Source organism: Rhynchophorus ferrugineus, unplaced genomic scaffold (assembly GCF_030347505.1).
Source record: "Rhynchophorus ferrugineus isolate W39M unplaced genomic scaffold, kcgeb_rfMv2 rfM2, whole genome shotgun sequence".
NCBI classification, from domain to species: Eukaryota; Metazoa; Arthropoda; class Insecta; order Coleoptera; family Curculionidae; genus Rhynchophorus; species Rhynchophorus ferrugineus.
In genome coordinates, this window is record NW_027472581.1 from 14,223,639 (window position 1) to 14,249,354 (window position 25,716).

General features: G+C 30.0%; 1 protein-coding gene and 1 long non-coding RNA gene across 2 annotated transcripts in view; both read left to right on the forward strand.

Moving 5' to 3' along the window:
* The first annotated feature begins 3,459 nt into the window (after nt 1–3,459).
* Nucleotides 3,460–25,716, forward strand: part of LOC143191852 (uncharacterized) — a 79,806-nt gene continuing 57,549 nt past the window's right edge. The window contains exon 1 of the mRNA XM_076397290.1: nt 3,460–3,716. Coding sequence (XP_076253405.1) covers nt 3,629–3,716 — 88 coding nt within the window. The 5' untranslated portion in view covers nt 3,460–3,628. The remainder of the gene's footprint in view (nt 3,717–25,716) is intronic.
* Nucleotides 9,253–11,082, forward strand: LOC143191855 (uncharacterized). Its single transcript, XR_013004649.1, has 2 exons — nt 9,253–9,648; nt 9,705–11,082. It is a non-coding gene; the product is annotated as an uncharacterized LOC143191855 (long non-coding RNA).

Consider the following 25,716-nt stretch of genomic DNA (forward strand, 5'->3'; position numbering starts at 1 on the left):
ATCAAACCAAGTCCAATCATGTTACTTACATACTAAGAAGAGTAACCTGAAACAAACCTGTTGAGAAAATTATATAACAAAAACATACGACAAGAACAAGAAGAAAAATACTGCCACTGCCACTTAAGCTATGAGAGCAAAATAATGGTGTACGGGCCATTATCAATCCAATCTGGACATGCGGCATTCAACATACATAACACAATACACGATAACAACAACAGGGTCCAGAGCAAAGCTTTAAGGAACATGCTCAACATTCCTCAAAGTACGAGCAACACGTACATTTATCTAGACCTCAATATGAGAAAAGTGAAGCAGGAAATAAGTCAGCGTAGCATTCATTATCAGAGGATACTTCCATAACATATTCACGTAGAGGGATGTGATAGATTAATAGAAAAAATAGCTTAAGTTAAGCTTAAGTTTAAGCTTAAGTTAAGTTAATAGTTGGACAACACAGTGATTTATTCTGAGTCAGATTGCTATGGCGCAGAATAGAGAAGGAAAATAAACTGCAGACCTAGTTTGTTCATTCTATTTCAATAACGATCCGTTCTTATTTAAAAAGCTTCAAATTCAAATATTTAAACATTAAAATCTGTGAATTATTTATAAAATAATATATAATAACATATATAAGCCATGCTGCATCGATCTAAATAAATAGTAATCAGAAAGCGCCATGTCTGGTGAGTACAGCGGGTGCAGCAGAACATCCCATTCAAACTACAACAGTTCATCCTTCATACTTTCCTACCTTTTGTAGTTGTATGGCACAATAAATAAAGCAAATAAGCGTGTGAGATCTTGATGTCGAGGTGGTCGGGTGATAGTTCTGAGAAGATAATGAAAACGTACCTGAGCAAGCAATTTTCAATGGCAAGGGTTAAATTAAAATATATGTGAAACATAACAGGGATCGGTGACTATTGCGATAGATACTAATGTCAGGTAATATTGAAATATAATAGTACTGACAGTTAATATACTGGCATCTAAATGTACGGGTAATTAATTATTAATCATATATCAAATCAATAAATCACAAACAATCAATAATCATCAATAAAATTTAGCATCTTCTAAATCATGTAATCTATCATCTAAATGTATCGACAAATACTGATAAAGGATGGTATTGATAATATCAATAAAAAACGATGATAATGGTAGCAATAACCAGGATGATTAACAACAATCTTAGTCCATAGTAGTTAATAACATTGACGGACAATCATTATAAAAGAGACAATAATGGTAACTGATAGCAATAATAAACAATGCTAGGTAACGCACGTCGTACCAGCTTATATCCTAACACTAACAAGAATGAAGCTGCAATGTGATCAAAGGAAGTAGACGCACGAGATTCTGCCATTAGAATTAGTAGTACTCGCTATGGTAAAGCTAAAATCTTCAATACGCAAATAAGTATATAAATACTTATAAATCAACAAATAAGTAACTCGGAATTGTGCGCTCACTTCTCCTAATATAGCCTATAATTATACATATAGCTAACAAACAAAATATAATTGATGATAACGATAATAGCGATAATTGATAGCAATGAGAAAGTGTGCTATGATGCAATATGTCATGTGCACACGGTACAAAGGGAAGGTATCACACGACGTACTAGCTTATAATAATGGACATGCAATGAGATCAAGGGAGACAAGGCGCGAGAACTTGCCACTAAGGTTAGTAGGTCTCGTTAGGATTAAGCTAACAACTCAAATAAATAAATAAGCAACTCTGTTGCTATTTTGCACTCACCTCTCCAGTTCCAGCTATGATGAACGCGCAATGAGCAGAAGGAAAAAACCAACGGCTACTCGCTAGAAACGCTAAAACTAAGAGCCAGCGGAAACCACTTTCGGTGGCGTTTATGTATGTTTCAAGTTATCCATAGATCATAACTACACGTCAGTATCTCTGGCCACGTTGGCGTTATCTGGTTTATAAAATAGTTATAATTTATATTTACAGTTGCAACCATTAAACTATTATCTTTATCATAATTTAAGAATTATGGGGAATATGCGACGATTCGAAGAAATAAAAAATAGAGGGGAATAAAATAGAAAGCGATAAATAGATAAATAAATAAATAAGTAGAATATAATAAATAGAAAATAATAAATACAAAAAAATAAATAGGGAATAATAAATAAAAAATAATAAATGGGAAATAAAAAGAGAAAACTGGAATACTCTGTGAATAAACTCACCATTTGATGAAATTCAGGTTGGGCGGCACAAAACCCAGTAAAATAAACTGAACAAGAAAAAGGTAGTGGGTTTGAATGTTGATATACACTCAATAACTAAATAATACTGAATGGAAAACTATTATCATATATAGTGAAATATCATAATCACCGAATATATTAACAATTTTATACATTGATGCTTTACCAATAATAAAATATATCGCCGATCAAAATACATGCAGGTACCTAATAATTTATAATAAGGCTAATAAACTTTCGTTGGCTGAATTTGTGAATTATCTATATCATAATTCGTTGAGTGAATTACCGGAAAAGAAACGATAATATTGTGTACGTATTGTGTGTTGATCAAGATACTATGACATAAACTAAATGTTATCTAATTCAACGACACAAAAATGACGTTTATTGACATATTGTGTTACCGGATACATAGCGTTTTGTTTCTATAGATAACACTACAAATTAGTCTCTAATTTGAAATTAGTTTTGGTGTTTTTATACTCGGCAATTTTTTGAAAATAATATTGAAATAATTAGACTAATTCCTCTAAAATAGTTTATACTTACTTACGTACATTGATTATAAATACTAAGATATAAATTAAATGTCATCCAATTTAACAACACAAAAATTGACGTTTATTGACATATCGCGATTCCGGACACATAGCATTTTGTTTTTGTTGTTATTTTTTCATAGCTAACTGAAAAAATTAGCCTCTAAATTGGACTTAGTTCTGCTGTTTTTTTTACCGGGTAATTTTTGAAGGGTTATCATATATAGTGAAATATCAAATTATTACCGAATTTATTAACAATTTTACACATTGTTATTTTATCAATAATAAAATATATAGCTGATCAAAATAGATACAAGTACCCAATAATATATAATAAGGCGAAGGAACTTTTTTGGCTGAATTTGTGAATTATATATACCATAATTTGCTGAGTGAATTACGGGAAAAGAAACGATAACACTATGCATCGCATCTATAACAATTTCAAGAAAGTATTTATCAGATTTACTTGTAATATATACGCTACCATAAATTCCCGTATCCAATATATACGTGATTTTTAAAACAGTCCACTATAATTCGTTTATCTCGGAAAGATAGCCGCCGTCAATACGGCTAATTAAATGTGGCGCTATAAATGAGACAGGTATAGATGGCGAATAAAAAATGATCGCAGACTCGCCAACCGACCATTCGATTACGCTCGCGCTATTGTCGAACAGCTGACAAACGTTCTCAGTGTTTTCGTCCGGTGAAACTACAGACGATTACTACGATCCGTCATCGGGCGCATAGCTGGATTAGTTTTTCCGTTGTTTAGGTCCAGGATTTTGAGAGGAGACTAGAATAATTTGGGTGACAATAATGTTTTCTAAAGGTTTTTGCCTTGCTGTTTTAGTGATAGTTTGTGTGAAGTTTGTAGAAATTAATTCTCATAATGTCAAAACTACAGGTAAGCGATTTCAATTTAAAATTGTATTAACGTTTGTGGTCAGATGACATAGTATTCATTTGTTTTATTTAAAGTTAACGTCAATATATGTCAATATATAAGAAATGTCTCTTTATTGAAGAAAAGGTTAATAAAAAAAAGTATGAATCATGTATTGTTTCTAAAAAAGTTAGTAGATTTAAGTCTTTGTTGTGGTATTGTTAAGTGGGTTGTAATTTACTTAAGGTCATGTGTACAATATGAGATTAATATAATTCATTATTAACATCAAATGTGTTACATATATAAAATTGTATGCAATATATTTTTTATACCGTTTCTTACATGGTAGCTGTTTTAAGGGCTATTTTCTTATTGAATGTCAGATGTTAACAATATTTATCAATTATCATTTTGTGTAGGAGTCAAACTAATCCAACTTGTTTATTTTGGTGTTTTTATAACATAATTGATGCTAAATGTTCGTAGGTATCTTAAGTTTAGTTCGGTTAATTTCTGCTTTCTTTGACAAATTATAGTAGAGATTATTTTTAATAAGAAACAATTCTAGAAAGCACTACATATATTTTCCAGAACTTTGTTAGTTTAGTTAAATGTATTTCAAAGTTATATTAAGATTAACAAATTTCAACAATGTTGTCTTTAACATGTTTTATTAATTGATGCAACATTGATCTTATCAATGGATGTGGTCTTGTCATTAAATTATTAATGTTTCAATAATTAACTCTGCCTGATATCTAACATTTGATACTGACTTGAATCAAGTAAAAGCCATAAAGTCATGCCGTTCTAGAACATATCAAATGTTGAGCAATAAAAATTTTGAAAAAGCATAAACATTACACAAAAAATCATCTAAATAAACACACCTTACGTATCTCTCGTATATACGGAATTTATTCAATTAAAAGGAAATGCCATATCATGATTTAGCTTCATATAAAATAATATTTTTAATTGCTTATAAAATATGTTTATGACTTTAATACCAAGAACGCACGAAATGTCATCGAATAAAAATAAAATAAAGTCATTCTTAAATTAACCTATTTATAATTACTTGAAATATTTATTTCCAACCGTTTTTCTGAAATTTATTCTTGATATTAAGAGCAAATGTCATATAATTTAACGGACATAACTGACGTTTATTGACATATCGGTATTCCGGATATATAACGTTTTGTTTTTGTATTTAGTTTTTCTATATCTAGATAACTCTGGAAGTCTCTAAATTGAAATTAGTTTTGTTGTTTTTATAGCCGGTCATTTTTTGAAAGTAATATTGGAATAATTAGACTAGTCCCTTTTAAATATTTCATACTTATGTAAGTTGATCATGATACTAAGACATAAACTAAATGTGATCTAATTCAACAACACAAAACTGACTTTTATTGACATATCGTGTTACCCAATACATAGCGTTTTGTTTCTGTATTTATTTTTTTTATAGATATAACTCTACAAATTAGTCTCTAATTTGAAATTAGTTTTGGGTTTTTATATTGGGTAATTTTTTGAAAGTCATATTGGAATAATTAGACCTTCCTCTAAAATATTTTATACTAAAGTAAGTTGATTATAATACTAAGATATAAACTAAATGTCATCCATTTTAATGACATAAAACTTGATGTTTATTGACATATTATGATTTTGAAGACATAGCGTTTTGTTTTTGTTTTTATTTTTTCATAGATAACTCAAAATATTAACCTCTAAATTGAACCTAGTTTTGCTGTTTTATACTGGGAAATTTTTGAAAAGTTGTATTAGAATAATTTAACTAATTCCTTTTAAATATTTTATATATATGTAAGTTGATGGAAGATATCAATGACTTGTTAATATACCCTGTTTTTCTAGAGTATAGTTGATATTTCTAGAATGAAGAATATATTTTGTTTATTTTAGAATTAATATTTATTTGTCATAAAATTAATTCAATTGTTCCAATATACCTATTCATGGAGATTGTGGGTAAATATTTTTGTATGCTCTGCTTTCTGTTTAAATTAGAACGAACGTAGCGGTAATAAAAAATACCCCTGTCAACGTCTATAAATTAATGGAATTAACAGACTACCATTTTAATATATTTTATTCATGTTTAACATTTTTATGACTTTAAAGTACAAAGGGTATTTAACTGAAAATAAGATATACAAATATGTGGTTTTAGCAAATATTTGTATCAGGAATTTTATGAGAAATATATGTGCAAAAATACGTAGGTATTCAGAAAAATATGATAATGATAACAGGTGTATGATTTATTGCTGAAATTCAAATTAAAGCAACCCATATTATAATATTATTTTATTATTTACCCTTCTTACATTAATAATATTAGTAAAATGTTTTTATTCGCTAATTATATAATACAAAGCATCTCTGTTACTATAACATTTTTTTCAATTGGTCAGTAATGTTAACATATTAAATGCACCTGCATATTAATCTAGTATTGTAAGTTAAATGCTTGAAAACGTAATTTTATAGTAATAATAAAGTTATTTTTGTTAGTAGGCAAGTTGAGCTGTAGTTATCTGACAAATTGCTTTTGTTTCACATTAGTAATTTTTGAAAATATTGATTCGCACGCACAGGGAGGCAAAAATATAGTCAAAATAGTACAATTTAATGTCTTTAGGTAGCAAAATGTATATGAAGTTTTTTATTAATTACATCATACATTAGATATGCTTAGTACAATCTTAATTTACAAATTAATTTATTACTACTGGTCTGTGGCACGTGCTTCAATACACAAACAAGACAAATACGTTAGAAACACATTAGTATGTATTTCCCAAATTAAAATAGACTTAAACTACTAAAGCAAAAGGGATAAGAGTAACACTTATACACCATACAAGTCCGTGTGGTTTGGTTCGCTTCAATTTTCTGATTTCCCGAGTGTTGACCAGTACCTGTATTGCTTCCACGTTGCTGTGGTTTAGTAACCTTATTTCATGTTTTAACGTGAAATATTGGATAACTCCGTGAATCCATTTGATTTCGAGGTCATCGTACAGTTCTTCGTTGGTTACGTAGCGATAAGCATGGTTAATTAATCGTTAGAACTTCGTTTTGGCTGCGTTGGATTACTGTTGGTTTAATGTTTTAGTACAACCCCAACACATAGCGTTTTGTTTTTGTTTTTATTTTTTCATAGATAACTCAAAAAACTAACCTCTAAATTGAACTTAGTTCTGCTGTTTTATACCCGGAAATTTTTGAAAAGTTATATTGGAATAATTTAACTAATTCCTTTTAAATATTTTATATATATGTAAGTTGATGGAAGATATCAATGACTTGTTAATATACCTTGTTTTTCTAGAGTATAGTTAATATTTGTGCCGATAGGTACCAATCGGCTTTATGATTGACTGATATGCATTAGGAGTGAATTTTGTAATAATATTTTTTAAATTATAGTCGTTTCAACAGTTTTGTATTTAGCGAATATTTTTTATTCTATAATTCTGGTATTCGTGATAATTTGTGTTATTTCATTTCATTCTAATTATTGTTTCTGTAGATTTATTTCCATATTAAACTTGTTCAATCAAATGTATTTTCGTTTTACCCACAAGGAAACTTGATGTAACTGTTTTAACGGTGATTTTTGATATGAAAATGCCGGTATTCATTATTTCGGCGTGTGTCATCATTAATATGTGTTTCATTGTTTTACCATCACCGGCTTACTTTGTTAAATTAGACTGTTTTGACAATTGTGTTTCATGATTGATGTTTCACTTGCCATTGGTAGTGTTTTATTATTAATTTACATTCACTAAATTATCTATGGCCTAACGAGCGACCATGGACGAGCTAAGGGTTGATGAATCAAAATTTTGTGTGTGGGATAGTGCTATTGGCATTGAAAAGCGGGTCCATTATGATAATTCAAAATGAGAAAAAAGCATAGATGAGTCGTGTAGAATCATTAACATTGTATTCAGATTGAGAAATCCACAGTAATACGTCGATGAGGTATCTGTATTTAATGGGAACAAGAAATCATTTATACACACCGGATTTGGCACCTTGCGATCACAATTTGCCCAGATTAATGCAACACGGTTTAGTAGGTAAAGATAGCTTCTAAATTGCAAAACGTGTGAAAATGGTCATCACTATTATTTATATTTTAGCTTTTTCAATAATTTGTGTAATATAATTAAATAATAAATGTAATAAATGATGTAAAAATATTAAAAGTAAAACGCGCTGTCATCAACAGATCGAGCTAAACTGAATTTATTCAGCCCCTTATTCATCTTAGGGATGCCGAAAAATTATCGATATTTCTTGATTATATTTTTTCCCGATATATCACTAGTTTTGTTGGGTATATTTTGACTATAACTATCGAACTTTGAATTTCACATATCTATCCCTTTCCTCCAGCTTGATGGTGCTGTGGTAAAGGCGACAGGACGGTGCTGGCGTATAGTCGTAAATTTGTGTTCACTCGCCAGTCAGTAGGCTTAATGCTGAGGACTGTGGTTCGGAGTCCACGTTAAGTTCTAGGTCTTGTCACTGATTACTAAAATCCTGGCTGACGTGAGTAAAATCCATATACGTATATAAATCTCCCTTTCCGTTGCCATTTTTTTTTCTGAAGAAAATATCGATATTAAAACCTACTATTTTTTCGAGATTTCTTGCACCGTTCTTCAAATTTAGAGTCAGAATTAGGACTGTAGTGGAAAAATGTTCGATGTTTTTGAAGGAGAGTATCGAACTTTTGTTTTGTGGTTCCTCCCGCCGGTTATCAAGTGAATTTTGTCTGGAAAAGTAGGGTTAAGTGTAGAAATATCGATATTGTATCGATGTTTTTTTACATTAGGGACGTCGGCCGCGGAAGAAAATATAGATATTTCGATATTTTAAAAAATATAGATATGAGTTTCAATATTCAAAAAAAAAAAATAAATAACGGTATATCGGCGAACCAAAAATGTCGGTATCAAACTACGAGAAATTCACTTGATATCCGAGAGGCCGGAAATCTCAAAACAAAAGTTCGATACCCTTCTTCAAAAACCCTAGGCTTTCGTATCGAAATGTTTGCGCTCCAGTCCTACTTTTCCACGCAAAACTCAATGATCGGCGGGAGGAATCCCAAAACTATTTTTAATATCCATATTTTACTTTGCAGCTAAAATTTCGGTACTCTCAATTACAACTATAGATACTTTAAAAAAATATAGATATATCTTACAAAAAAATATCGGCGAAAAATATAACGAATATTAAAGTGACATTGCCAACAAACTAAACGAAAATGATGAATTGGCATATAATCAGGGGTGTGCAACTCCAACGGTAAGTAGTGGGGCACATAGAAAAAATAGAAATTTCACGGTATAGGCGACCTTGGGGAAATGTTTTGTTTAGTTCAATCAACTGTAGCGCTGCGATCGCAAATTGTGATTGGCAGTTTAAATTGCAGGTGCCGCCACTAACATGAAATGTGATTGGTCGATCAAATTGTGTGAAATCAGCATTTTCTATAGGCGTCCATTTTTATATTTGTTGTTTGTAGGTTATGGTTTTTGTTTAGATCACGAAATTTTCGTTTTACGTTGTGCATATTTTCTGTTTTACATTAATTATTATGGGGTAATAATATAAAAATTGATGACAATACGTCAGTGTAGTAAAAGATGTAGTGTACCGGGGTAAAATTCTACTACGGAAATTAGACATCGTTTCCCAAAGAATGATCTCGATACTTTCCAAAAATGGGTTGATCAAGTAAATAATAGTAAGTTACCTGGATAAACCACAATGCAAATATATCAACGTCATGGTGTTTGTTATGGACATATTAGTGAAAAATTTAGAATTATCCTTCCTTCACGAACAGGTATTTGGGTAAATGCATATCCATCATTGGTTTTATCAGGTACATATAAAATTATCTATCTACTACATGTCTGTTTATATATTGTTTGTTTACAGAAACTCAAAAACTTATGAAGATGTTAGTAGTAATAAAATTCAATTAATCTACCAAGTTGTGCGTATGTTGTCAATGTGATGTCTCTACATAAAGAAGTCTTACAAGAAGGTAATAATTAATATAACTGGATAATTAGTAGTAATAAATACTACTTTTAATTGTAAAATATCCCTAAAATATTTGCAATACTTTAACTTTTTATAACAATCAGTGTTCAATCATTTTATAGTAGAGGAATTATATATTTAAATTTGATTGCCTTGTTAAGAAAATATTTGTTATGGTGCCATCAATTAAAAATTTAATTGCTACTTTTAGGGGATTTATTAACTTAAAGAAATCTATTTTGTCTAAATTTACAAATAACTACATTTGTTTAACAAATCTTAACCAAGATTGCTTAAAGATTTTTGTTGGATCTATTAGAGGTCATAGAGGTAGAAACAGCATCCTTCCCCTAGTATGTTCGAGAAATTTCTAAAAGGGCTCATCATTTCATTTTTTTCACATCATTCGCCCGGAGCAAATTGTGAAGAAGATGAACATGTAGGCGCTTTAGATAACTTACATTATTTTTTAACTGGAGATGTAGCATCACCAGAGGTTGTAGAATCACCAGTTGAGTCTATATTTTCAGTTCCAGAGAACTTTGCTCTGAGGAAAACAAGAGTGGAACGTTGCACGTTAGTCTATATTTCAGGCTATTTGATAAAACTTCTGAGAAAAAAGACAACGTGCAATATCTGTCTACATTCTACATTAAGTAGTTCCACAGATCAAAAACTCGATACTGATTTTATAGAAGCGATGCAGCCGCGTAGACCCAAATTAACAACTCCATCAAGACTGTTTTACTATACTGTTTGTAGATCTTTAAGCTATCTCTTTTATTTAATACCTAGATTTTGTCATAAAAATAGCATATCTGTTATTCTGAGAGATGTCTTAAAAAAACACATAAATTTTAAACGTTTCAACTGCCCAGTCCATAGCGATTTTGAAGACCACATTTTAAATCTTATTGTCAAATGTTCATTGTATTTTTGGGTTAAACAAGTTCATTCAATATTAACAGGGAAGGACTTAAAGTTTACCTTCAGTATAGCACAAATACAAGATAGAACTCTAATAGATCCTATAAAATTGATGGCACTAAACAAATACGAAAAAGGGAGCAGGCGTTATAGAAGAGTATTTTAATTATTTTGTCTGGAGTATGGGGCTTTTAATTTTTTTTATTTACATTTTTGTAGTTTATTTATTTTTGCTTTTTGCAATTATGTATATTTCTGTTGTTTTTTATTATTATTTATATTATTTACATTTATGTATATTTGTATAGGATTTTATTTTAATAAATTAGTTTTTTAAATTAAATTCGATTTTCATTCAAATATTATTGGCCAGCAAATGTGACGTCATAAAATAGTCACGTGAAATGGCTGACCAATCAAAGCAAATTATTTTCCTTACAGGATTCTATATAATATTTTTAAACTAACCAATCAAATTCACGTTGTCAGCGCCACCAATGATTGGACTAAACAAGATTTTGCCCCACCACTTAGCATTGTAGTTGCACACCCCTGGTGGGGCAATGTTTCGCTTAGTTCAATCATTGGCGGCACTGACAACGTGAATTTGATTAGTTAGTTTAAAATAGTTATGTAGAAACCTGTAAGGAAAATACTTTGCTTTGATTGGTCTGCCATTTCGCCTGATTACTTTGTGACGTCACATTTATTGGCCAATAGTATTTAAATGAAAATCAAATTTACTTTTTAAAATTAATTTATTAAAATAAAATCTTATACAAATATACGTAAATGTAAATTATATAAATATATATAAACAAAAAGCAAAAAAAAAACAAATTATATAAGTGCAAATGATAAACAATCATGAATTCTATTCTAGGCAAAATTAAAATATCTATAATTTTTCTATAACGCCTTCTCATATTTGTTTAGTGCCATCAGTTTTATGGGATCTATTAGAGTTTTAACTTATCTTGATATATTAAAGGTAAACTTTAAATCCTTCCCTGTTGATATTGCATTAACTTCATTAAACCAAAAATACAATCACACCTCATAATAGATTTTAAAATTTGGTCTTGAAAATCATTATGGATTGTACAGTTGAAACACTAAAATTTTATGTGTTTTTTAAACTTATTTAGATTTTAGAGTATTTAATCTGTGGAACTCCATAATATAGAATATAGACAAATATTGTAAATTGTCTCTTTTTCAAAAGTTTTGTTAAATAGCCTGAAATAACACTAAAATACAATATTAGACTCCTGGTTTCCTCAAAGCAAAGTTCTCTGGAACTGAAAATATAGACTCAACTGGTGATTTAACAGCCTCAAGTGGTACTAGATCGCCCGTTAAAAAAGAATATAAGTTATCTAACATGTTCATCCTCTTCACAATTTTCTCCGGGAGAATGATGTGAAAAAATTGAACTGATTCTCGAACATACTAGTTGAAGGATGCTGTTTCTACCTCCATGACATCTAATAGATCCAACAAAATTCTCTAAGCAATCTTGGTTAAGATTTGTTAAACAAATGTAGTTATTTGTAAATTTAGACCAAATAGATTTCTTTAAGGTAATAAATCCCCTAAAAGTAGCAATTAAATTTAATGGTACCGTAACAAATATTTTCTTAACAAGGCAATCAAATTTAAATATACAATAGCTCTACTATAAAATTATTGAACACTGACTGTTCTAAAGTTAAAGTATTACAAATATTTTAGGGATATTTTACAATTAAAAGTAGTATTTGTTACTACTAATTATCCAGTTATCTTAATTATTACCTTCTTGTAAGACTTCTTTAGGTAGAGACATCATACGAACAACTTGGTAGATTAATTGAATTTTATTACTACTCACATCTTCATAAGTAGGTTTTGATTTTCTGTAAACAAATAATATATAAACAGACATGTAGTAGATAGATAATTTTATATGTACCTGATAAAAATAATGTTGGATATACATTTACCCTAATACCTATTCGTGAAGGAAGGGTAATTCTAAATTTTTCACTAAAATGTCCGTGACAGACACGATGACGTTGATATATTTGCATTGTGGTTTATCCAGGTAACTTATTACTACTTACTTGATCAACCCATTTTTGGAAAGGAGCGAGATCATTCTTTGGGAAACGATATCTAATTTCCGTAGTAGATTTTCCCTCAGGTACACTACCTCTTTTACTACACGGACGCACTGTCATCAATTTTTATATTATTACTTCATAATAATTAATGTAAAACAGAAAATATGCACAACGTAAAACGAAGATTTCTTGATCTAAACAATAACCAAAACCTTCAAACAACAAACTTAAAATGGACGCCCATAGAAAATGCTGACTTGTGTATCTATGCTGCCGATACCAAAGTGGAAGTCTACTAAAAAGCGATGAATTTAGACGTCAAAAAATATTATTTATAACTAGAAATTTACCAGTTACTTGCTACACTGGATTCATTAAGCGAATATGTATGCACTTTTCCGATTATTCGTGTGGGCTTATGATTTATGTAAACCGTTACATGTGGGCGATAATAAAAGTACATTTAACTTTTTATCATACAATGTGTCCAACCTTTAACCTTAACTTCATATCCGATAATGTTTTATTCACGCTGAATTTAGTTGTTCAATTGATAAGCATGTATTATAGTCCATTCAAAGTTTTTTTATACATACGTCATCAAGATGTTTAATGTATTGCCTGTGGCAATTTGTAAATTCGTTTTAGAATCAGACAATGTTTTTTTTCCCATCTTAGTCTAGTTAAAAAGAGACACAATTCTGTCTGACTAGCTCGAACGCGTAAACGAATGAGCCTGTCAAAGTCGTCCGGTTGTCAGACGTATGCTAAATTCTTGCAAACAATAGTGATAAGAGGTTATATAACTCTAACCTATAAACTATTGTGGCTGTATAATTAACTATAGTATTTAGATGTACTATAATGTTAAAATATATTATATTTGATAACATTTTTATTCAATTATTTTATTTATATTCGAATTTTGTTAACTAAACTGAACTAAAAGTCGGAGTTGTTGCGGTGACATTGCGACGTTTTCATGTCACAAATTTAAATGACGTATGTACAAAATAACTTTGAACAAAATATACATTTTATTACGTAGAAAGTAAAAAAAATTATTACTTTCTGGACACACTTTTTAGGTTATTTAACTGAATTAAGTCGGCCATCAGCTCAAAAATAAATAATTAAACCTTTATCATTCATTTTTACGTACAAAACCCTATTAAGCATTTTACCTATGCAAATTTCTGATGCAACGAAAATAGTATTGCGTGTTATCTAAATTAATCAGGCAAAATTGACGTGCGATGACGATATTTCAGATCGAGTTTCGGAATGCAAATGAAACACAAATATTAGAACGATGTTTTATTCATCTTGGTACAAGCCATATTAATTTCGCCGTAAATCATCCGGGTTGTGTTAACCGACTATATGCCCGTAGGATGTTATTTTTTCATGGCCATATTAAATTATCGGTTTTGAAGTTACCGATTTGCGTTTATGTAGTAATTACAATCATTTGATGTGAAACTGATGTCAAACATTCTGTTTATAATAATATCAATATGATTTTAAAAGTACCGCGAATAAAATATATTTTATTAGTAATATAGGGACCTTGATTATTTCTGAAACTTCCTAACAAATGTTTAAATTTATTATTTTAACTTATTTCAAGAGTGTTTTCTTTTAAAACAAACTACAAATAAATATGTATTAAATAAAAATAGTGCTTGATATTATATTGGAGGTCAAAAAATAAATATTCAAGTAACGCTCATTGGTAACTATAAATATATTAAATGTAAAATATTAGATGAGTGAAAAAGGTTGAGCCGAGGGGAAAAGAGGTTGTTACCGACGAAAACATTAAAATATCCACCAAATTATTTTGAATGACCTTACAATAAAATTGAATGAATTAGCAGACACTCTAAAGATATCAACTGAACGTGTACATCATATCATTCACGAATATTTGGGTATGAGAAAGCTATGTGCAAAGTGGGTACCGCGTGAGCTCATTTTTGACCAAAAACAACGACCGGTTGATGATTCGGAGCAGTGTTTGAAGATGATCAAGCGTAATAAACTCGAATTTTTGCGTCGATATGTCATAATAGATGAAACATGGCTCCATCACTTCACTCCGAAGTCCAATCGACAGTCCTGCTCCAAAGCGTGGGAAAACGCAACAGTCTGCTGGCAAGGTTATGACGTCTGTATTTTGGGATGCGCATGGAATAATTTTCATTCACTACCTTGAAATAGGAAGGACCATCAATAGCGACTATTACATGGCGTTATTAAACCGTTTTAAGGACGAAATCGCCGAAAAACGGCCGCATTTGAAGAAAAAGAAAGTGCTGCTTCACCAAGACAATGCACCGTGTCACAAGTCAGTGAAAACGATGGCAAAAATCCACGAATTAGGCTTCGAATTGCTTCCTCATCCACCGCATTCCCCAAATCTGGCCCACAGTGACTTTTTCCTGTTCTCAGATATTAAAAGAATGCTTGCCGAAACTGAGGTCTATTTTGAAGCAAAGGACAAATCGTAGTACAAAAATGGTATCAAAAAGTTGGTGGGTCGCTATAATCAGTGTATCACTATATCACTATCACTTATCACATTAAGTCAACCAATCACCTTAGATCACCATCACCATCCTAGAAGACTGACTTGTATTGGAAACTTTGTTTATAGTGCCTATAACATTCAGTCCCTTAAAAATCTATACAAAATTTTCGCTTATCTCTGAATAATGTAGAGCAAGGCACATTATATTGGTTATTCCTTAGGTATTTAGGGCTTTCTTTTATTTTTTTACATAGTAGACAGACAAAAATAAATCTAGAATTCGAGATATTCAAAGGAAACTTTGCTAAAGCTAAAAGTTGAAAAACTTGGGAATAACGAACTATCGGTTTAGATTTTTTCTAGAATATGCACAAATATGAAATAAATTTAATGAATAAAACAAAGTAATTTTTGTTTACTGAATTCATTAAATATAATGATAAATGTTAAAATTTGAAAAATATAGTGTACAGAGGTGACGGTTAAGTTAATTAAGCTATTAAAGAAAATAATTTATTTGAAAATGTCTTATTATTTTATGATCATGATAGTATACTTGTATATACCATTATTAACTTGAAAGAATGTAAAAACTAAAAAAAATAATGTGTAATTAAAAGTACGTCAACAAAACACTATTTTAAAAACGTGGATTACATTTTCACGCACGTAATATCTTTTAATGATAACTTTTAATGAACACAAGTATGTTTATTACGATTTTGACAACCTGACGGCTTTCCGGTCGGTACACATTAAAACAAAGTGACAGTTCTCAAAGATTTCGCTTGTTTACAAATATTTAAATACATTAAAATATATTTCAAGATGAAGGTCAGTTAAAGGTTACCTAAACGATATTTCTGATAACCATTTATTTCAAATTTATATTTTCGGACGCTTTAATATAATCAACCTTCAGCGTTATTTTTTGAGTTTATCATTATTTGAGAATTAATCGTTGTTTTTAGCGATGTACATTTAAAAAAAAATTGTTGTTATTGTTTATAAATAGACATATTTGATAATTTTATTATTAGTGTTTTTACTACTGACGTTAGGAATATTTAATCCTAATATCACTTTTAGCATTCTAGGTCTTAGAATGGCTTTTTTATAATTTTTTTGGTTTGCTAATGGACGTTTATTTGTTATGTTATTTTTTTATTTTAAATTGTAATCCCCATTTATAGTACAGAAAATTATTATTCTTTGTCTGATGCCTAGAGAAACCATGGTTAAATAATAATATATTACTTGTGACATCAAATCATCAAAATGAAGTTACGGCCAATATTTGACACTGATTGGAATTAATTCGTAGTCATAATATATGGAAATATAAGATATCTAAATATTATTAGCCGCTTAATGACAATTTTAATGATTATTAACGTTAACTAAATAGTTGACATATTACTAAACCATAAAATTAACATGAAAATTTACTTTAAAAATATACTATATATACAGCAAATATACATTTCTTTGTTTAAACAGATTTGCTGGTGGTTTTTAGATGTTAATACATTTAAAATTGCTCGTATGAAATGGTAATGTATCTTCTAACAAGGTTGTATAGATTGAAATTAAAAATATTAACTAACAATGTTGTTTACTTGTTTGAAGTACGGGTTTTAACTGAAGAAAATCGCCTTTCGTTACACAATATCGGTGTAATACATTTTGGAGGTTATATACGTGTGTTGCGTTTGCGATCCAATGAACAAATTGTCCGGGGCAGCGATTGTTTTCGCATATTTCAGATTTGCCGCGAATTAATATTTTAGATGAAGGCCGTTCAGTATTTCATTAATAGAATAGTTTTAGAATACAAGAATCGTAACGGTGTTGTGTTTAAGTAGGACACTAAAACCCTGTATACAAAATCGTAGATATTTAGAAAAAGTAGTTTCGTAAATTTATTGAAAATTACCTTATAATGGTTTAACATTTGGTTTTTTTATCAGGAAGTTGACAGACTAAATCACATTTAAATTATTATTTTTATTTTCAGTTATTTCATTATTGTTGGAATGTTCGAAATAAATTCAATGTGACAAGTTAAGAAAGTTTTAAAGTATTGCATTAGTGGTTGATATCTTACATCCAATTCCACTGTTAACTCTAAATATTTGAATTATTTGTTCTGTTAAAACTATCTTCACATTTTTGTTAAACTAACACTATAATACTCTATATAATTGTTTTCAGTGTATTTTGTGTTGGTTCCGTGTATTTCCAATAATATTTGAGGCTAATGTTTCTATCACCTGTAATGTTTTAAAATTAAGACATTTTACATTTTCAATTGTCTGGTACAATATATTTAATTACTTTGTAATCTGTGGAGCAGTTGTTATGATATTCATTTTCAATTAAAGTTAATCAATTAAAGTTAATCAGCTTTGTTTTTACAGCATCTTCATTTATAAAGAAATTCTACAACATCTATTATAATATATACAATCAGTAACTTAAATTATTTATTTACAGAAATAAAAAATAAATGTACAAACTTATATTTTATAATCTAACCTAAATGAAATGTCAAATACATATTCATCAAATTTTCCCTCTTCGTCTTTTAAAACACTGTTTACATAGCTAAAATTTATATCCGCATTTTACTTTTATATGACAGAACGATACCGACAAAGGAGAGATATAATTTTACAATGAGCTTGAACTTATTCATATATGCACTCTTCAACGTAAATGCCGAGATATTGTAGTTGCTAATATTGTTTTCTACGGACATTTCTTTTCGTTCGAATGCTTCGATGGAATTGTGGGAAAAACAATAGATCATGATTTGTATAATGTATCTTGTTATTTTATATTTTGCGACTATACGTTGTTTTTTTCATCGATACAGAACCAGTTTTTTTTTCTGTAGCTATAAAACACGTTCTGTATTTTATTGTGTTTGATTTTGTAATATTTCATATATTGCACTGGATAGATATTAGATTGAGTAGTTTTCGTTCTTTTTTAGCTTTATTTTAGATTCTTTGTTGGCCTTATAACGTAACGTTCTGATGTAAGTGCTCTTACAAGTTTTTGTTGATAATACTTGAATGTTATTGGTTTTTGTTATTTGCAAAGATAATGCGTACTTATTTCGTTCTTTTTTAGCTTTATTTTAGATTATTTTTTGGCCTTATAACGTAACGTTCTGATGTAAGTGCTCTTACAAGTTTTTATTGATAATGCTTGAATGTTATTGGTTTTTGTTATTTGCAAAGATGATGCGTACTGATTTCTTAATTGGTTGAATTGCAGTATCGTCTACAAAAATAGCAGTAATGGTATAGCGGTCGTCCTAGAAGAATCTGCATTGGTATTCCCGCCTTGATTTCTTCGACTCTGAACATCTAATATGAAATATTCCATTTTCGATGTATGATTTAAAGTTTGAAAACTGTTTTAAAAATTCTGTGAGAAAAAGTAATTATAATTTTTTATTAATTTATAAAAGTAGCTTGACTAAATTAAACAACTGAATATTGAATATTTGAGGCATATATTACTCACTGATTCTTATTTATTATTTGAAGTCTTATTTACTTATTGACTGAAGAATTGTTTATTAATTTACGTGAAACCATAATTATTTAGCAACTATCAAGGCAATGTTGAAATTTGATTCGGTACATACCTCAAAACTTTGACAACTTTCCAAATTAGATTTAGCACAATGCATCACATTACATTCTGTAAACTACGAAAAGACCTTCGACTAGATATACTAATACAGAGCTAAACCCATTGCTTAAAATAATTTAAATACATGTATTTGCATACTGATAGTTAGCGATTAGGTTACACATTATGTGTAAATTCGCGATTTGTTTGTATATTTTGCCCAATTAATGTTTTATAATGGAATTAATTCAATTAATTTATTTTTTTTTAGTATAAGTAATATTATATAGTAAGTTTCCTTTTTGCCGACGAGGGTTTATATGGATAGGACCCACTGTTTAACGTGAGCTCCAAACCACTGTCCTCGGTATTAAGCCTACCGACTGGCGAGTGACCAACTTAGAAATCATCTCAGAAGACATCCAGTCTTACACAGCCTGGTTACCGGCGTAACTGGAATCATTTTTCTTGTCGAATTTTGCACTCTTACCTAGGACAATGACAAATATTGAACAAAACCCAGGAGGAACTTAAATCAGGAGCGATTTTTCGTTCTCATTTATCCCTAGGTAAAAAAGATAGAATGCCGTCTGATGCGTCGGAACATTTAACAGAATGAGTCTATTATATACCAGTAGGCGACGTTGCCAAATGTCTGCAAAATTCTTTAAAATATTAGTGATAATAATTAGAAGCTATAAACTGACAAACGTTATAAAGCAAAAGTTAAATTAGATGCAGTATGATGATGCACTGGGACATGATGATGAAATGTTGATGATGATGTTTTATAGGAGGGGTTATATAATCGAATCATTCTATAAAATTCGGTTTGTGTTGGTACCGGTAGACCGTGTTGCCAAATGTCTGCAAGATTCTTCAAAACCCTAGTGATAATAATTAAAAGTTACAAACCGGCAAATGTCGTAAACCGAAAATCAAATTTGATGCGACCGGCTGGCGTCATGAATTTTGACGACGAGTATTGACTGTTTCATTGGATATATGGTTATTTTACAAATACATACTTACATAATATATATATATATATATATATATATATATATATATATATATATATATATATATATATATATATATTATATAAATTTACTACCCTGACGTTCGAAACAAGGTCATTGTTTTAATATTAGATTTTTATGTATATATTAATATGCGCAAAAATTAATAGATATCAATGGATTTTCCAACCTTTTTTTGATTATATACGATTTAAGATTAAGCGATTAGGCTTATTAATTTAATCATTAAGGTATAATTGTTGCAAGCGTTGTGCGATAACCACCTGATCTAGGTCAGAGATAAACTACGTTAGCTTTTTAAAGTGATTTTTCGTAAATATACCTGGCACAACAGTTCTGTAAAGAGGTGCTGTTTTAATAATTAATAATAATAGCAGCCATTTTAACAGATTTTCTGATTTTAAAACAATAAAAAAAGAATCCGAAAAATTTTAAAAATCCGCGATTAAGAATAGGATATTTAAAGTGTATTATATCACCGAGACTGTGTGTTTCTCAATTTAAGAAATTATTCCCTTATTATTTCATTTTATTTATTATATTTTTAACCTTGCACTAAACTTTTTACCTTTGTATTAAAATGAAGATTTGAAGAAGAAAAAAATGAAAAGTTCTGTTATAATGTCACATTTTACATTTTATTTTTTTCTGCATTTAGCAATTTGGACAATTATGTTCTTGTAATTTTTTGAAGCAACGGTGTCTCCGAGGCGTAGTGATAAATAGCAACATCTGACTAGATTGGACCTTTCAACTTATGTTAAGGGAATGATGGGTAAACAGGGGAATGAAAGGGATACATATGTATCTGGCATGTTTGTCAGACGTCGTACATGTCAATTATTCCTATTACCGAGTGTTTGGTGTGTAGTTAATTTTAAAAGATTGAAATAATCGTTTTACTTACAAGAACTACTAAAGGTTCGATTTCGTGTATCTTGTTTATAATTTCCGTTGCATCATCAATAATCAGAATTTCTATGCAATATGAGATACATTATCTAGAAGGGGATTCGAGTGTTTTGTGATAAACATGAATAAATATGAGGAGCATTTCCTCAAAATATTGATATCGACTCAGACACGTCATCAATTTTTTCAAATCAAACATTTTATGTTTTAATTAAAAGGCAATGTCTTAAACAAGACATTTTTTACAAGGTTTTTTATAGGCTAATTTACTTTTTAATTTTTCAGATGATAATATGCAGTATTGTTCATTTCGTTTACCGTGACCGTGTTACAATTTTCACTCCTTCAGTCGTATTCACAAATCTACCTTTTATTAAGGAGACCAAGCAACATTTGGGCTGAACCAGTTGAATAAACTGAATAAAACTGTTATTGCGAACGACGTCTGCCGTCGTCAATTGCACAATTTGAATGACATATTGTTGCAAAGAAGATTAGAATAGCGTGTATCAAAGGCAAAATACTATTTCATGACAAGTTGAAGGAGTTTTGAAGAATATACTGTTGGAAAACGTTCACTGTCAGACGAACATTGTTCTTTCGATACGCTATCGACATGTTGTACAGATGCAAGAAGTTGTAAAAATCATGATACTTATTTTGATTAATATATATTACACCAATTTTCCTTAATAAATGCCTTAAGTAAAACAAAAGATCAGAATACATGCAAGCACCTAATTTCTATATATTTTTGTAATTTTCACATAATTTATGAAATGTTACCAGTATTAGGAATAAAAAGCATTCAATTTTACTGACAATATCCAGGTTTTGACTATATATACATTTACATCTCATTCTGGACAGCATTGGAGGCTGAATATTTTCACCTAAAGATATTTACATTCTTTTCATCATCAAACTGTTACGATATTATCCAATAACGTGTTTTACAATAAGATATCGATTCTTCATTGTTTTTCTATATAGTAGTTAATGTAATTATGTTGAAAATAGTATCATAACACAGGTCTCTATGTATTTTGGTATGCTGAAAATGAAAATCATACGGAAAAAAATCAGAATATCAACTTGGAATTGGTTCTTCAATAAAATTATAGGACTATAATTGGCAAGTGTGCGGAGATTTTAAAACGTTGTACATGTCGATGGTGGCCGAGGGAGTTCAATGTTGGTGAAAAGAACGTTCTCCAAGAAACGTTGGTAACTCCACATACAATTCTTTTACCACCGCTGCATATAAAGTTATCAATGATGAAGCAATTTGTAGATGTGAAGATATAGAGAAAAATACAAAAGTCAAATGGAACGGCTCAATAATATCAGACTACGGTTGTACTCTTCAGAGTATCTTTCCAGATTCTTTCCACATGCAGAAATATGCTTATAAGATGAGACTCACTGGGAAAAATAAAAGCCTTTAATGTGTGCTAGTGGACGTATATATTAAAAATATATAATCTATTCAAAGTTTTTTTTGTACATACGTCATCAAAATGTTTAATATATTGCCGGCCGCAATTTGTAAATTCGTTTCAGAATCAGACAATATTTTCCTTTTCATTTTATTCTAGTTAAAAAGAGACACAATGCTGTCTGATTAGTTCGAACACGTAAACCAATCAGCCTGTCAAAGTCGTCCGGTTGTCAGACGTATTCAAAATTCTTGAAAGCAATAGTGATACGAGATTATAACTCTAACCTATATACTATTGTGGCTGTATAATTAACTGTCGTTTTTAGATGTACTATAATGCTAAAATAACTTATATTTGATAGCATTTTGGTTCAACTATTTGATTTAGATTAGAATTTTGTTTTATGTAAAAGCCAAACTGAACTAAAACTCAGAGTTGGTGCTGCAATATTGCGACGTTTTGACGTCACAAATTTAGGTGACGTATGTACAAAATAACTTTTAACAGTCTATATGTATCGTTAATGGTTTGTAAGTAAAACAATATTTTTTAGGTCGATTATCTTTTAGTTTAAGGTAATAACACGTTTAATATAGTTACCTTAATTGCCAAGAAACATGTCGTTCTATAATAAGAAAGAAGTCATTTTCGGATTCGACACCTCCAGAAATATAAAGATCCTAACTAAATCTTAGATTTTTTTTACAGACTTCTGTAATTTGTATGCTCGAATTATTTTAAATGTGATGCTTAAGATATAGTACGGGAGCTAGCAACATAGAGAAAACAAGAATTTCAAGTAAGTTAATCTTTTGACATTTCATCGCTTTCACTCTCTCGGTCAGCACCCGGCCCATCTGGCTGGCGGCAGGGGTGCGTTAACCAGTGCGCATCGTATCTATACTGGTAAAAACGTAAATAAAAGTAAAACTAAAATGTGACGTTACAGTGCTGTACTCCGAAAAGACGTTTATTAGGATCGAAGAGAATCGGCTCTATCCAATTATCAACGATGATTTCGTTAAATTGTTTCGAATATTCTATAAATATATTCGTCGTTTGTATATATCAAATTTTTAAATAATAATAAATTAAAAATCTCAATAGTAAACACAGTTTTATATAAAAAGCTTTGACGTGATTGGTTTATTTCAATTAGTTTGCATCCCTGAAATATCGTGCTAAATTCGATTTTTTAAAATGGTATGGATTTTGATCCGTTTTATGACTTAACAATAAAAGTTTCTTTGTTTGTTCTTGTTTGATCAGACAAAGAATAAACATTAAATTTTAGCTTAATTAACGTGTCATTCGTTGAAAATCCAATTCGCAACAGTTTGTTAACATTATCAAGCTCCTTTTTGTAACGACCACTTATTTATTAAAATGTACACAATCACAAGTAGCCGCTTGTAAACAGTACCTTGCTTAATACGAACAATTTTCCATGTGTACGCTATTTCCAATACGACCGCTACGACCTGGTAACTGACGATTCTATTGCAATATTTATAATTTTTGACTGTATACGAATTCAGGCGATTTTAAAATGATCAAAACAGTATCGCCTGCTATTATAAATCTTGCTGGTATCTTGCTAAAGTATTTCAGTTCAGACTACAAGGAATTGAAGATGATGTAGTATAAGATATGCTAATTGAGCCTATAGGCTCTTAAATAAAATGAATAATATTTCGAATAATATGATGTATATCTACTTAGTATTGATTTTGTAGCTTTAAATTTTTTTTAAACACCAGTAACGTGGTCCAAATGTTTGTTATTTTTATGGATTCTCCTCTACTAACTTTGTACAATATTTTCTGCAACATATCAATACCTATTCCTTATACATTTTGGTCAAGTGTACTTACTTTCACAACTAGGAGCTATGATTAATATATTATTTATTTATTTTATTATTATTTATTATTTATTATTTGTTAATAGTTTAATATTATTTACGTTTTCGAATGAATTTTCTATATAATATATTAACAAATACTTTATGAGGTTTATTCATAAACTCAATTATCATTTCAATTTCGCTTGTTTTATTTCTTTATTCGTTTAGTTTTGTTTTTTTTTGTTTCTATTTGTTAATTACTTCGATTACCAATAAAGTGTTTGTTATTTTTTTTCTGATATTCATTAAATTTTTATAACCATACATAAGAAACTAACTAAACCAAATTATTAATAAACATAACTAGATGTAAATTATTGTAATACGCACGCATCATTTACTACATCTTGTTCACTTCTCTGTAGTCTCTTTAGCTATCAGTGATATTGAAGATAAAGGTAGTTTTTACGGCTGAAGCAATAAGTCTATGGGGTCAAGCTTCAGGAGGTTTTGTTTCTTTTTTGTTCAATGGATGTGAAAGAGAGAAAATACATTGAAATTGCGTTAATATAAGTACAATATTCGTACCATAAGATCACTGTTTTAGCCTTCCCCAAAACCCTGTTAATAGATGGATGGATTTTAACCAATAAGTATAAAAACAGACCTTTGATCATAACAACGGACTCAATGAGCTCATTGAAGTTAATTGAATCTACGCATCATCTAGGAATATGTATTATTAAAAAACTTGCCACCTTACATACATCTGATAAATTCGTTTCTTGTTACGGATGTGGATAGATTTGTGAGCATTAGAATCGGATTTTTTGGGGTAAAGGCCTTTATTACAATATATGAGAGATTTGCATACTTAAGCTGAGATTATTTGGTCTATTTTGGCAACTCTGCAAACTTCAACGAAGCACCTAGACACATTAGTGAGAGTGTGAGGACTTAAGTATATTTTATTTTTCAATTGTAGCTACTACATTGCACAAATTCGGCATTTTGGCGACAATATCATCCACATTCTATAAAAGAAAGTGTTTAAATTAAGTTATATAGCGAACACTCTAGACGAAATTACATTAGATGCTGGAGTGACAGTTATCAAAAGATACGGATTATCGAAGGTAACAGTTCAATTGAAAAGTCCCCGGCCTACCATAGTAAAACACATTTTTTTGGCAAAATTAGTTTTTTTTTATTCAACATAATTCCCTTCAAGAGTGATACACTGATTATAGCGACCCTCCAACTTTTCGATATCATTTTTGTAATACGATTTGCCCTTTGCTTCAAAATAGGCCTCAGTTTCTGCGATCACCTCTTCATTCGACGAAAATTTCTTCCCAGCGAGTATTCTTTTGAGATCTGAGAATAGGAAATAGTCGCTGGGGGCCAGATCTGGAGAATACGGTGGATGAGGAAGCAATTCGAAGGCT